Source organism: Typha latifolia, chromosome 5, assembly GCF_019914945.1.
Source record: "Typha latifolia isolate L0001 chromosome 5, TyphaL0001v2, whole genome shotgun sequence".
NCBI classification, from domain to species: Eukaryota; Viridiplantae; Streptophyta; class Magnoliopsida; order Poales; family Typhaceae; genus Typha; species Typha latifolia.
Window position 1 is genome coordinate 4,173,875 of NC_133090.1, and position 16,078 is coordinate 4,189,952.

Here is a 16,078-nt window from a genome sequence, read left to right on the forward strand (position 1 = left end):
GCGTGGTAAAAAGATGTGATCCGGATTTGATTGAATCACCTTACAGGAGAGACATTGGGTTTGCTAGGTCAAACCCACTTATCTAGGTTTAGTTGTTGTATTTTTAGAGGACTTCTAGTTTCCGGCGATCAAATGCCTCAGCTTCACCACGTCATCAAGGCATTCAAATGCCCTACCAATGATGTTCAATCGCCTGTCAGCCGAAAGTAACCTTTGTTGAGATGTTTAAACACCATGACAAATGACATTTGAATATTCAGACCACATAGCAACATTCGAACGCCCGTATAGCAACGTTCGAATGCCCATTAGCTAAGAATAGTCATTGTCGTAGCATTCAAATGCCCGACAAATGATTTTCAAACATCCAACGAGACGTTCGGACATCCCACTTGAAACTTTGTTTGTTACAATATTACCCCCCAGCCTCGTATCGGGCCGATTCGCTCAAGAGGCTCGATCATTTTGGCAGGTCGGCCTACCACCAACGTCCAAGAGAGAGGAAGACGAATTGGCGCGGGAAATAAAGAACGCAAGAAGAAACAAAGCGGCCGAGCGTAGAAACAAAGCAGCCGCGATGAGCTCATCGACGGGTGTCGCCCCCGGCGACCACCCGTCGGATCTTGTATGCCAGCTGGACTGCGTGCAAGGCATGGTCGACGCCCTCTCCTCTGTTCGCTGGAAGCGCCATCAGGTCCCGAACTTCTTCCCCAGACCCTAATCTCCTCCTACAAACTTCTAGGGTTTTCAAACAATTCCCTTCTTCTGTCCAGGACTGCGTGGTCGAGCTCTCGGAGCACGGCATCGTCCTCATCGTCGAAGAAACCGGATGCCTCCAGGCCAAGGTCTATCTAAAGCGCGAGGTGAGGGGAAAAAGTTAAAAATTTGTAGCATTTTATTAGCTTTTTTTCTTGCTGTGATCAAGATTCCATTCAATATGCAGTTATTTCTTGTGTATGAGTACGCGGCGGAGGGACGGCCGAGGTTTGGGTTGAGTTTGGGGCTATTCGTCGATTGCCTTAACACATTCTCGGTTCCCGGGCATGCGACCGTGATCGAGATCCAGTATCCGGGCCCAGACATGCAGCTCCTTATTAAGTAAGCTTTTTGCGCAGATTATTGTTTAGATCAGTGGGAGAATGCTTATAGAAGTGAATGGTATGATACAATTTTGGCCTTAGGCATGTTTCACTTGGTTAGTTGAAAATCAAAGTTATATGTGCTGTTATAAGCTGAAAGCTTGAAAGGTAAAGATTTTAATTAGCATGATGAAAATGAGGTAAATTATTTGTCTGCGGTGAGATTGAGGGAATTTAGATGGTATGTTGGTAGCTGACTTATATGAAGAAAGTCCTAGAGGCTGTTAGGTTTTATGTATCTGAAAGAACTGCATCTACACAGATAAAAATGTAAAAATCAATTCTTTTTGTTGGTTTATGAATCTTATAACATATTCTTTTCAAGTGCCAACTTATGCTCCTATGCAACACCTTGGCATCTACTTTAATTAAGGGGCTATTTAGCTTCCTCATGTATTTGGAAAAACTGCATCTACCAAAATAAAGTGAAATAGAGAGAAACAATTTTTAGTTTATGGATGCCATGAAGTATCCTTACCAAGGGCTAAGATGGGTGCACATGCAGCATCTTGACATCCCATTCAATTGAGTGGATGTCAAAACACATCCTCGAAATATTTAGTGGGAAGAAAAGAGATAATCTAATACTTCTATTTATATTGATTTCTCATTTAATGCTATAGATATTGCATCTTGAAACACATGAAATCAAACAGTTCTTAAATGGATGTCAAAACACAGTCTGTCAAATTTTGATGGAAAGGAAAGTGGGAAAGATAGAAGGCTTCGCTTGGCTTCTCATTAACATTACAACTGCAACATTTTGAAACACATGAAGCAAAATGGCCGCCTAAATGATCTTAAGGTTTAATGGCACATGTATTAGTTGATGAAAGCTTAGTATTGTAGTGGGCCTAGTGGCTACTGAAGAGATCTACATTTTGGACAATTTAATGGTAGGAGAATACTTTGTTCATCTAATCTTTTTCAGTAGAGGTTTGTTATCTGAGTTGCAAATACTATGGTAATATGGAGCTTCAGTTGTAGCATAGAAAAACAATGGCTTGCAATGCTGATTTCAAAGAGGATGCTGAGGTCAAAGCATATTAGTATCATTTGAGAGATTGTTAAGAGCCAAGTTTAGCTCTTGAAAAGGGATATGCATGGTCTTCTCTCATTTAGGCGATCGTTTTGACATTGGACAGCACAACGTAGTTCTGGATCTAGTTGATAAATTGTAGCTCCTTTGAACCGCTCAAACTAATTTCTCTTACTGTAATTTTTTGCTAATGAGATAAAATTTGAAATTTAGTATAGAATTCCATTCTCTTCAACTAAATGAACTACTTAACAAATATTTGAGCTCACAAAAGATTCTTCTGAGATTATTAAAGCTAATCCATTACAATTATAGAGGCAGCAACAGTCTAGCCTATAGCCATCTTTTACTAGAACTGTTTTTCTTATACTGTATCTGCGTATCAACTCAACTTCAAGATAGAAACTGACAATGCTTACTGACCTACAGCCCTAATTTAGCAGATGGTTGCACCATATTAGAAAGCCACAAAACTTGTACCTAAATCATATCCTGCAAATACAGTTATGAATTTCTTGAGACAAGTCTTGTGTGATTCAGACCACTTATACAAGTCACATTACATCCCATGAAGTTGTCATTGTATGTTGAAATAGAAAAATGTGTACTTTTTCACTGGATTCTGGACATGTGACAGATCCTTTTGACTGTATTTGAATTGTTGTTTGATCATATAGGATGGTAAAGTGAGAGTATACATGAAGGCCTTATTAATGGATAGAAGAACGGAACATTGGATATGATATTGGATTTACTATGTCTTATGATCTTTTATTTACAAATTTTGATTTAAGAAAAGGAATGAACAACTGGTTGCATTACAGTTATGTAGACATTTTCCTTAAGTAATAAATTAACATGTAAAGTTGGAAGATTATTCCATGAGATAGCTCAACTATGTAATAAAGTTTAATAAGGATTGTGCAGCCTCAACTGCTAGCAGTCATTTGACCAGGTGCAATTAACTTGGTTCTTTAACCACTGGTTAATCAGATCTTTGGTGGTATATCCTCGATGATCCTTGCTTCCGCTTCCTGCTGTTATTTCTCAGTCAGGTTATTAATCTGCCCCAATTTCTGAAGCATAAGTCTTGGTTCCATTTGACAATCTTTCCAAGGTATAATCTAATATGCCAATCTCCAACCTAAACTGCTTCCCAGGTGTGGATATGTTACACACCTCCTCCGATCAGCAATCTAAAGGTGTCTTCCTACTTAGACGAGCAGTGTGAGTCCAATTATGGTCTCCGATTCATGACCTGTCCTTCGGTTTGGAAGCTAGGTCTACAACGAATCTTTAGTGTTATGAGGGTTCTTGGAATTCAATAGATGGATCGGAATAAGATTTAGAGGTTTGATAAGTCTAGGATGGGTGATCGAATCTATTGGAATAGATTGGCGAAATGACTGTCGAGTGGTGATGGGGGTGCTCGGCTATGGTAGGGCAGCAATGGAGATGGTACAGTTTGGTGGTGGTGTAAGGTTATAAGGATAGTTTAGGGAAGAAAAGAGGAGGGAGAAGATGGACCATTAGGGTCAAGAGGTCAGTTGAGGAGGTACGCAGCTTGGTCGGCCAAGCTTGGTCTTAGGTTGAACAAGGGTGGATAAGGAGGGAGAGAGAGAGAGAACAAGAGAGATAGACCAGCTAGGGTTGCAATAATCTAATGATGCCCAACTCAGGTGCACACCACAACATTTATAGGTGGCTCCCTGACTTAACTCAGTTAGCCGAATCAAATAGGCTTGAGTTGACTACTTCACCTAAGCAATACTCATCCACATAAGCAATGACTAATACACATAAGCAAAGGATTAGAAAACAAATGCATGCAACGTAGGATCTAAACTGCAAGAGTCATCTAAAAAAATAAATAAAAATCAAATATAGATGACTAGTTAGGAGTAAAGACGTAAATGCCTCTGACCACCTCTAGGCACCGAACTCAATGGGATTGAGTTTACTCTCATGGATCGGTCATACTAGGTCCACCACACTTTTCGCATCTTGCCCTCAAGGTAATAAGCCGAGAAATGCTCCAAGTTGGTTCGACTCAAGCCTGACTCGAGCCATCGTGATGTCTCATCCATCACGACCTCGGGTGGAGCTGCCCGTGGCCAAGGCCTCTCCAATGTCTCTTTTTCTGTCCAAGTCTGTTTGGCTTGACTTTTAGAGCCCTAACTACTCCTTCATCAATATTGCATCTTCAAAAGTTTCTTCCAAGGTCCTGGGCGAAGTGTTTGTTCATTTGCTTGAATGTCACTTCGCAATTCAGATACAAAAGTGCTCTTCAAGAAGGAATTTGGCCATGGCTGCGATACCAAATCGTACAATCTTCCCTCGAAACGACTCATTTTGATTCATAACCTGTTCTGTATAGAAATTAGGGAGAAACTTTCGAGAGATATTTCAGACGATCTACTTGTTGAAACTTCATAAAATTTGGATATGTTATACTTCTGGACGAGAGCTTTCCAACGGATCTAATATCACAAGATTTAGATTGCTAGATCAAGAGATGTCATAAGATCAGTGGTCGGAGGTTGGGATGGACAGACCTGCGCGATAAAGTTCTTTGTTACACACCAAATCTGGACCAATCTGGACATAAAAAAATTATGATATTTTATGTAATGGTAGCATCACAAGATAAGATTCTAATGGCTTTGGTTTCACATTAATTGGACATCCGAATGAAAAGTCATTAATAAAATAGTAGAGCAAAGTCAAAATAGGGCAGAATGGTAAATACCCAATGTTGCGATAGTTGTCAGAAGGTGGCGGACGATCAAGGGTGGTGATGGACGACAGTAAGGTAGGACGGTTGCTGGTGGATGAATATGGCTAGGTTTTGAAAGATCAGGATACTTTTATGGCTATGATTCACTTCTATAAAGATAAAATTGATCTAACGGCTACGATAAGAATTGAAGATAAAAATAATGATTTGGCTAAACTTATATTTATTCTATGATCGATGATAATCAATACATGTCCACTCCTATTTATAGAAAAAAATCTTAGCAAATTGGATCCACATGCAGATTATCAGATTTATTTAAAATTTAAAATAATAAAATAAAGATAACTAACTAACTCAATTTGACTTAACTTGACTCGGCTGACTCGACTAACTTAACCCGTATGATCAGATCATAACATTGAGCTGGTTTTGGGTCAAACTCAAGTCTAGGTCTGACCATATGAGGGTATTATTAATGCTCCATGTGGTGCATCCTCCTTTCCTTGTCTTGGCATGGTTTGAGTTCAATTGATTCAGCCCAATCATCATCTTCACCGAATCGACTCGGATTCACTCGATATTCGGGTTTGTCGAAAACAGGTTTAGATAGAACCATGGCTGCAGCCCTGCACTCTAAGGGGTTGGGCAGCAAAGGCCCTTGTTTGGGAGGTGGAGGGCCTAGTGGAGCAAGGCCAGGTAGTGACTGAATTGCCAATTAAGGGCTCAGTGGTGGTTTATTTTGGTTGGGTTCCTCTGCGACCGGCTCATGGGTGGTTGCTAGAACATGTCGAAACTCAATGGGAAGGGGCAGTAAGAAGGGGCAGTAAGAGGCCTTCATTGTGGCGTGGCTGAACTTGGATGGGAGTAGGAGAAGCTGTCAGTGGAAGAACCCTTGGTTCCGACTTCCAACGTAGTTGATCGGTTCAAAATCATCTCCTTCAACTCAATCTGCTTGTTATGCAGTTTGTCCATCCGTTGCATCATGATCTCTAAGAGATGATTGGTCGAGCCCAAGGTCTCTATGAGATCAGCCCCTATAGGTGGTGGCCGACTAGGACTAGCCGTGGCCAACATAGGTTGCTTAGGTTCTAGGGTTGGTGATAGCATGGGGGTTTCCTCTACCGGGGTAGGGTTATCTTCAGTTCTTCTCAAGGCTATGGATCTTGTATCCACAATTAATGGAGGTCTAAGGTTCGACTGGTTCTGATATCACTATTACGCGTCGCCTCCGATCAACGATCTGAAGGTGTCTTCCTATTTCGACTAACGGTGCAAGCCTATTATATGTTCTTCGATTTACGATCTATCCTCCGGTTTGGAAGCTAAGTTTACTATGAACCTTCAAAGTTAAGAGGGTCTTTGAGATTCAATAGATGGATCGGAATAAGATTTAGATATTTGATAGATCCAGGATAGAGGATTGAATCTATCAGAATGGATCAACGAAATGGTAGCCAAGTTGTGGTGGGGTTTGGTGGTGGTGTAGGGTTGTAAAGGATAGTTTAGTGAAAAAGGGAGAAGGGAGAAGGTGAATCATTCCTCAGGGTCAAGGGGCGCGATCGGTCGAGGAGGAGGTAGGCAGCTTGGTCAGCTAAGGTGGTGGTTGACCAAGATTGGTTAGGGTGGAGGGGAGAGAGAGAGAGAGAGAGATAAACCAGCTAGGGTAGGGCGACAATGGAGATAGTGGTGCGGTTTGGTGGTGTAGGGTTGTAGGAGATAGTTTAGGAAAGAAGGGAGGAGGGAGAAGGTGGACCCTTCCTTAAGATCAAGGGGGGCGGTCAGTCAAGGAGGTAATGTTATGTGAAACAATGATATATTGCTATGTGAAATAGCTTCCAAACTTTTGGTCTTATCATGAAAAATCCTTCCATTGCATTCAAGTCATACAGTCCAAATTATAGATGCAATGCAGATTCTCCACCACGTTTACCCTTCCATCGTAACCTTTTCCTTCTCAATAAGTCTCTACTCTCTAGCATGCTTAGAGGCATTATTATAGCAAATATTTAGGGAAATCCACTTATGAATACTCTTGGCATAAGGGCACTTAACAAACAGATGATCAACCGATTCATCCTTACTAAAAAAAAAAGTTAGAGAACCAGTCCACTCTCTCTTCTACAAGTTATTTTTGGTAAGGAATCTATTATCAGACTAACCATAGAAATGCTTTGATTTTCACTGAGATTTTTTGGCTTCTAGAGGCTAGAAAGATTTCTAGATATCTAACTTCCATTCTTCAGGAAGTTAAATAGAGATTTAGTAGTGTAAATTCCATTACTCACATACCTCCATTTGATCCTTCTTGGAATTGAGTAATCTCCACCTTCATTTGGCTAGCGATGCCATATTCATATCTTACAGAATAGTGGTCCCCCGCACTGTGATACTCCTACCTCATACACATCTTCTGTCAATTAAATATGACCATTTTTCTCCTTAATAGTGCCTTTCCATAGGAAGTTACATCTGATATGATCCACCCACCCTTTTTCTAACATGTACTGGTATCTCAAAACAAGAGAGGTAATATAGAGTAATAGCATTCAAGATATAATTTATTAAGGTTATTCTACCTCCAAGAGAAAGCATTTTGTCTTTCCACCTAGCCAATCTCTTCTCCATCTTCTTAATAACTGGATATCAGTCATGTTTTGTCAACTTCCCATTATGCAAAGGAAGGCCAAAGTATTTAATAAGTAAATTTTTTACCTTATAATTCAAAATCGATGGAAGAGCTCCTTTCAAAGTTAATTTTCAAACTTGAAACAACTTCAAGGTAATACAGTAGAAACTTCAAAGTCATTATTCCTTCTTATCTACCTCGAAGAAATAACCATATTTTCAACCTATAGAGGAGATCATTCAATCTGCACTGATTTGGGTTAGATTTGTTGATCTTCCGCCTGAGTACTGGAAACCGAAAGTCCTTACTAGCATTAAATTGGGTCATCCTCTTAGGGTTGATAAAACTACTATATCATGGGCTAGAAGCAAGTATGCCCATATGTGTGTTGATCTTGACCTATCTAAACTTCTAAGGCAAGAGATGATGGTCGATGTTGGGTATAAAAAAATCTAGATTAAATTTGTTTACGAGAACCTCCCTGAGTTTTGTTTTTCTTGTGGTATAATTGGGCGCCATGTCTTGACCTGCCTGAATCCGCCTAAAGCAAGGCGTCTTGTAAGGATGATACTGGGCGGGAAACTCCAAGCATGACTGGAGCCACAAAATCTAACCATCTTGCTACTGAGGTGCACGGTAAAGGTGTCAATGCTACTAATGCTAATGATGATCTAGCTTTGGGCCCTGGCTCCATGTCTCATGATCGCCGACATGGAGGCCGTGGCGGATTGAGGGGTCTTAGTAGGGGAGACGGGACTACAGAGGGTGGTTAAGGTAACTCGAGCGCCAACCCAGCAAGTGATGGGCTCGCAACTCGGTATACTCGTCTCTGCCTGGAAGAACACTTGATGAGCACATGAGATGGGAGGTGGCTTGAGACACAAGGCAAAGGGCGGTCAGGTCACTATGGAGATGCAGAACAGGAGTGTTTCGATTTCCTCCGACAAATGTACTAAGTCTGCCTCGGGTATGGAATTGCAAATGGATCGCATGCAACCCACTTTAAAAACTAGTCCTCGTCCTACAGACCTGTCCTGTTAAAAGGACAACTCGCTCCATACCGAGGCTCGAGTGGTGACACTTGGCCAGGACGGACCCCCGGGTTTGGAAAATGTTTCCTTTGGGGTTATGGGCTCTGCCAAACGTCTTTCTGCGCTCCCAAAAGGTGCTTCGATCTCCATCCCCCTCCTATTGTGTCCGAGTCTATTCGGGTTTGTAAGATCAATCTATCCATTTCTCCTCGCAAATCCCCTCTCTCAGTCCCTCTTGGGCAAGTGGGGGGGTGTTTCTTTTCCTTTGCTCCCTGGTGAAGTTGTGCCCTCTAATAATGCAACGATGGGGCTCTCTAGTCCAAAGGCCACTGATGGTATGGATGAGGATCTCCAGCCAAAAAAATCTAGCTCTACGATGAAGCTCGTATCTACTCTAGGCTCTAAGGTTCCCTTGGAACCAAATAGGACTCCCTCATAAATTGGTGAAGGCATGGAAGTGGATAACATGATCGAGGAACGCTTGGATCCACATGATACACTTACTATGGCTGCCAAAGAGATCCTTAGCACCGGTCACGGTATCGTCAGGGTCTTGATGAGATTACTATTGAAAGATCTAAACAAAGAATGGGAGGAACCCTAATTTGCTAAAGAAGATAGGAAAGCGGCAGCTTTGTCGGCGCGGAAGCCTCGGCCACGGCCAGCATTGCCATGGCTAAAAGGGTTATTTGCAAGAAGACCAAAAAGGCTGGCTTATAACCATATACCAAGGGTAAACCTGTGGTAAGAGTCCTATAGACCGAGTGGGGAAAAAACTTTAAAGTGTTTATGTCTATTATTATGTGAAACTATAAAGGAGCTTCAATGCCACTTAATAAATATCGTGAGTTATGTAATCTTTATAACTCGTTCATGATTATAATAATATATTGTTAGAAACTAATAGATTTTGCTATAGCCTTTGACTTTGCTTGTAGGCTTAGTGGAAACTAGCAAGCCGATGCTGTTGCTAGCAGGGGCTTGTAGGGTGAAACATGAATAGTTGTGCCAATAATGACACCACACTTGGAACGTGGTGTGCCAATGGCACACCCCTATACTGACCCATGCCAATTGGCATGGTTGCGTGCCGGTCATTGTGCCATGTGGAGGTATTTTTTAAAATTTTCCTTATTTTTATTAATCATTATCAAATCAACTGATTAGTTGATCATTTAGAAAGCTTAGATAAAATTGATAATAATTAGACTAGAGATGATAACGATGATAGTGATAGTGATAATAATGAGACTCAATTTTGTGTAGTGATGATGGAGATAAGACATGCGTTCATGTTAGACAACCTTCTCAGAGCGGTATTATTTTTATAAAAGACTTGAGTCTGTAAGTAGTAGAACATTAAGAGAGGTGCACCCACATGATAATGAGTTCATCGTAATTATCATCATATCAATCACATCCACGATAACCAGATCACCTTTATTATACTCTATATCAATAATCTGCATATGCTTATGATGTATTTGTGACTATACGATAACAATCATTTCCGTGCATATTCAATACCCATAATATATTATAGAAGAATTACAAAATTTCTATTTATATGAAGACTATGTGAGATGTTATAATAAGCAATACTATCAATGAATGGGTTTTAAAAAATATTGACAGTATTTAATACAACATTCTCGTGTAATTTTTGTGCCGACAAATGAAAACTTTGATCTTTCTCGTCATTTTATGTTCAACTAGATACTAATTTTAATTATTAAACTATTATCAATTAATATTATGTCTTTAATTATATTATGGAGTGTTCAATTATATTATAGAGTGTTCAATCATTAATATTAATTTTAATAAATGTCTTTAATCATAATGTATTGAATAATATTTATATTTAATTATTGCTTTATCTATGAGGATAACAGTAATCATATCATTAACTAGTTCATTTTTATTTAGTAATTTATTTATTAATTTCATAGTAATAGAAATACATGTCCTACCGAGATAGAATTTGTAACCTGTTATTATCTTAACTAGCAAGCAAAGATCTACCTCTAATCCTACTCACATTGGATCTAGTGCTTAGGTAGTTTGGCCAATAGTAGGTCAAGAAATATTAAACGAAGATGTGAGCAGGGGTTTTCGAGAAATACAAATAACCTTAGTTTTTTTTCTTAAATAGGTCATTTACAAAAACAATATAAAGATAAAGCATTATAATGTAGGTTTTATACTTTTAATATATATGTTCAAACCAAAAACTAAAGATTGACATATCGAAGACTCAAAAACATCTTTAAATATACTAAAGATTGGCTATATGGCAGTGACCCCTTGTCATTTAAAATGTTACAATCAAGCCTCCTGAACTAATCGGGTATTACAGTGTTGCTCTTTCGTTATACCGACATCCCTTTTTTTGATTGAAACTAGTCACGTGTTATTCATGTGTGGGATCTATGACAAATATGCCCTTAAAATATAAATATATTTTAAATTAGGATAGAAATACTATTCTTCTTCTACCTCCGTTTTTTTCTTCTACCTCCACCCCCAATTGAAAGCTTTCAACTTTAATAAACTCCAACCCAAACCCTTCTTCTACCTCAACCTTAATTCAAATCTAAATCCAAACTTTTCTTCTTCCTCAACCCCAACCCGAACCTAAACCCAAAGCCTTCTTCCTCAACTCCAACCCTAACTCTAACCTAAATCCAAACCCTTCTTCTTCCTTACTCCAACCCTAGCTCCAACCTAAATCCAAACCCTTCTTCTTCATCAAAACAATCCTAATCCCAATCTAAACTCAATCTCTTCTTCTTCCCCCAACCGCAACCCCAACCCCGACCCAAGCCTAAACCTAATTAAATCACGTCCAATCAATTAATAGTGAATGGTAAAATGGGTATTTGCCATAGTTTACAATTTCGGTCGAAATGGATCGGTTTGGCTAGTTTCGGCCTGTATAGGCGGCTGCAGCTTGCAGCTAGCAGGGAGAGAAAGGGAAAGAGGAAGAGACAGTGTGAGAGAGAGAGAGAGAGAGAGAGAGAGAGAGAGAGAGAGAGAGAGAAGGGGGGGAGAGGGAAAGATAAAAAAAATAGGGTGAGAGAGAGAGAAAGAGAAAGATAGAAAAAAAAGTGTGGGAGAGAATGGATACTTCAGACTAACAGTTAGAGGAATAGGAAAGAAGAGAGGGAGGAAGAGAGATTTTTACTTTTTAGGCTTTATATGTGAGTAATTATTATTTCTTATTTTCTTATAATTTTTTCTAAATTTTTAGAAATTTCTCAACATTTTTAATATTTAGAATTTTATTTAATTAAAATAGTCCGATCCGATACAGGCGGTCGATACGGCCAATACGTATCGTTTTTATGGACGGCCGATCCCGATCCTGATACCGATTTTCGGAACCTTGTATTTGCATCCTCTTTAATAACAACCAATGAAATTGCAAAATAATACCATTTTTCTTTCATATCTGCTTCATTACATCATTTAAGGGGGTCTGGTTGTAGCACTTTAAACGATAGGGGGTCACTCGATATTAACCTATAGTTTAGGGCGTGCTAATGTAATTAAACCTACATAATATCTTACAAACTAAGATGTAAGATAAACAAGCAATTCAATTTATAAATATAAAAATAAATTAACTATTTTAACATAATTGCCTAATATAGATTATAAAATAAATAAGTAAACTCAATCTTTTCACAAAAATTAACATTCTAGATTGAATAAAGATGAAAGATAATAGTCTACTTTGATTTAGCTTCCATTGATAGAAATTTTAGAAGTATCCAAAGAGTATCTAAAAAGTATCTCAAAAGCATTATCACATCTAATACGGTATCTGATACATATATGATAAACAAGATTCGAAAACTCGGGATTAGGTTTGGCCATCCGTAAAAATGATATTTATCAGCTGTATTGGCCGCTCATATCGGATTGGACTATTTTTTAGTTATGTAATTAAAAATACAGGAAAATTTCTAAAAATTTAGAAAATAACAAGAAAATAAAGAAAATAATAGTTACTCATCTATAAAGCCTAAAAACTAAAAAATATATTAACTACTTAAAACTTTAATGAATACTGAGTTGGCTCTGCTTTCTTTCTTCTCTCTCCCTTCTTTTTCTCTTTTTTTCCTCTTTCTCTCTTACCGCCACAAGGCAAATTTTATTTCTTCCAAACATTGTAGTCAATAGAGAGTTGGGAAGGAGAGAGGAGGAAGTCTGGTGGAGTGAAAGGAAGTTGAAAAATACTATTGTCAATTGCAGTCAAAGAGGAGAGGAAGGTGGTAGAGGAATTATAGAGTGCGTGGATAACATTGCCATTGCCCGTCACTTGAGAGTTCGAAAGGAGGCTTGGGTTTCTCCTCTCAATTGAAAACCCTTTCCAAAACACATACAACACCTAAATAAAAGTATCAGTCTTTCCTAGTTTTTTAAGAATAAGACAAATCATTGCATAATTCAATCTTTGAATAGTGCGCTGCTCATGATAAAATTCATCAAAGATACTCATAATTCATAACCTTCTTCTTAACCATGTCCTAGAAATGGTGAAAAGAATTTCATTATCACCAATCATCCACGATAAATGATTAAATTCTACCACATTTATTACTTTATGAGACCACTTTAAAAGCCTAAACAACAATACCTTTTTATTACCAAAGGTCTTCCTACTTGCTATTAACCAAGAAAGCACAAATACTTCTATACTTTCGTCATGTCCATATCGGATATGGTACTCTTTGGATACTTTCGGTTATGTATTGAATACTTCCCTAAACTATCTGATTTTTTAAAAATAAAATTAATGTCGTGGATACATCTGGAATACTTGTTAGATACTTCTTTGTAATTCTTTTGATATTCTTATTAATAGGAATCAAATTAAAGGGGGATACTATCACCTTTCATTTCTTATCAGATAAAAGGTTCTCTTTGTTAAAACATTGAGTTCACTTACTTATTTGTAATCTATGTTAGGAAATCATGCTATAGTGGTCAAATTGTTCTGATTTTTAGATTGAATTCACTTTTTTATCTTATATATTAGTTAGTAATAATACTAGACTTTTTGTTATGAATGATAGCTCTTTTAATGGATAAATTAGAGGTCTTTTTCTTAGATAAATTATCACATGCAACAATAAGATATAATTTCTCGATTAAGAAATGCAAGCTTACAAGTAAACTAATATACATATGTAGACATAAATATATACACATATGAGCTAAGTATCCTTATGGTATCATATCCTTTTTTTCAAGTTTACCATATCGGCATATCCATATCATATATGTATCCCATATTTGTGTTCATGCTACATAGCTATTAATTAATGCGGAACTTAAATTCAATACTGTTTGACTCTGAAAAGGCTAAAAAGGTATAGTAAAAAGCACCCAAATATCGGCAAATACATTTAAATTTTGAACCAGATCTTAACCCTTAAGAGTAAATTTAATGGGTTAACTTAGTTTTTTAAGGCTTCTAAATGTGTCTGAGACATTGGAATGCCTATCATATGATTTCTGTTTGGGCAGTTTCATCATCTATTTTCCCTGTAAAAGAATTGTTTCTTACGAGTCATTATTGTGATCTTGTAATTTCTCCTTCCTTTTTGAAGTTGTAGTGCTTTGCTTCTTAGCAGTTGTCTCGTTTTAAACAGATAGGTGGCAATTATTGTATTGCTTACTCTTTTATCTTTGCTTTGTTATCCCATCTTTATCTCTCCCTCTGGATAGAGGGTTACTTGGTAATAACTTCATTACCCTGAAAAACTTGCCAACCTCTCATTTGTAGAATCCTATATTAAGTAAAAGAGAGATTAGCCTCCGGTTGGCTAGTTGTGATACCTCCAAGTGCTTCTCGGCCAGATCAGGCAGAATGGGAATCTTAAATAAGCCGTAAATGTTCTCCCTCAGGTCTATTATACCTAATCTTATGTTTGTGATAGTGGTTACCATTTTCGAAGTTGTCTCACACCATTGAAAGAATGACCTAGTTCAGTTTCACAAGGTAAATCAACTAAATTATGTTTATGAAATGCTTGAAAGAGTGGAAAATCAAATCTTAACAATGATTATATTGTTCCAAGAAGATATAATTTAGAGACACAAATTTGTTGCTTTTTTTAATTTGCACCAGTTCCATTATACTTTTGTGATGGCAAAGCTCATGGTTCTAACAATCTGTTCGCCTTGTCTGCATAACAATGAATGAATTGGATAAAAATATATAACTGGTAGAGGTACTTTTTCCATCCTCACTTTCCTGAGCTCACTTTCCAATTGTGATTCTAGGTCAGTGGGTTCCCCAGATGCTTGTGTTTATGCAGAGATCAGAACAAGAATCCCGGACACAATTTCCTGGGATTACAATTTTGAACGTGCTGGGAATACTCCTGTCAGCTTTACTGTTAAGGTTGCTCATGTTAATCTCTCTTTTGGCTTCACCATGCAGTCACCTACTCTACCAAGTGCCCTAATCATCCAGCACTGTTGCCCTCTTGTGTAATTCTCAGTCTGTAGTCCTGAAGGAAGCAATCGATGATCTTGAGTGGCCTGGTTCGAGCATCCAGATACTTCTGCAACCCGACCCTCCTTCTGTGACATTTAAAGGTGAAGGTCATGGTGACTTGCAGGTCCGGAAACCTCTCTTTCCTTTATATTGATGCCGAGATCATTGGATTTTTGATCCACTTCACCAGCTAAACAACTTGGCAGATTGAGTTTCCATACTATGCAAATACTGATCTTCTGATCGCATTTCAATGTGATCGTTGCCTATCATACAAGTATGTCACTATTTCCACTAACTATGATTTACTTTTGATAACTTTTGCAGTTATTAATCTTAGATATTTGTATAGGTATAAGTACAAGTTTCTCCGTGCAACGACATCAAATATCTCAAGCAGTGCTTTGAAGGAAAACAGAGGAATCAAAGTGACAATTGGAAGAGGGGGGATGCTGAAAATCCAGCACCTGGTTTCAGTTGCACGATCTGCTGCACAACATTCATATGGTGATGTTGGACTTCAACAGCCAAGTCGGATTGCTTATATTGAGTTCTTTGTCAAACCGGAGGAGGATGATAGTACTATAAATGACTCATAGGAGGGGTCTGTTGAGCAGGTATAATATATGAGCTACTGAGGCCATTAACATTAGGAATCTTTTTTTGTCATTGTTAGCAAGCAGTCAGTATTGCCTTCAAGGATACAGTAGCTGATCTATTACTAGAGGTAAAGCAATCATATATTGAGACAATTATTCTCCAGCGTTTGTCTAGGGTAAATCTGTCTATTATACGTGTAATGATTAAAATAAGGTATTTTTGCATAATTGCTACTGAAACCTTTTAAAATATTATAATTACCACTATAAATTGCTACTATAGTTAATTTTTAATAAACTCTTTCTAATAGATTATTATAAAGGTTAATAAACACCTGTCAATAACTAAAATACTCCTCTTAATTAAGTTTAAAATGTTAAAAGTATTTA

The 16,078-nt window shown here is 38.0% G+C and overlaps 1 protein-coding gene across 1 annotated transcript; it reads left to right on the forward strand.

The window, feature by feature from the left end:
* Window positions 1–446: 446 nt before the first annotated feature.
* LOC140789956 (uncharacterized) lies at window positions 447–15,851 on the forward strand. The gene is made up of 7 exons (XM_073139883.1): window positions 447–694; window positions 774–863; window positions 944–1,098; window positions 14,873–14,993; window positions 15,094–15,213; window positions 15,296–15,366; window positions 15,442–15,851. Exons 1-7 carry the CDS (start codon window positions 578–580, stop codon window positions 15,686–15,688), a joined length of 921 nt encoding a protein of 306 aa, XP_072995984.1. The 5' UTR covers window positions 447–577; the 3' UTR covers window positions 15,689–15,851.
* The last annotated feature ends 227 nt before the right edge of the window (window positions 15,852–16,078 follow it).

What these genes read in the sequence shown, in the direction of transcription:
- LOC140789956 (XM_073139883.1), top strand. Translation starts at nt 578, where the DNA reads ATGAGCTCATCGACGGGTGTCGCCCCCGGCGACCACCCGTCGGATCTT. An exon ending in AGGTCTATCTAAAGCGCGAG is followed by an intron (nt 864 to 943) that starts GTGAGGGGAAAA and finishes TTCAATATGCAG; the next exon opens with TTATTTCTTGTGTATGAGTA. An exon ending in GACATGCAGCTCCTTATTAA is followed by an intron (nt 1,099 to 14,872) that starts GTAAGCTTTTTG and finishes TTGTGATTCTAG; the next exon opens with GTCAGTGGGTTCCCCAGATG.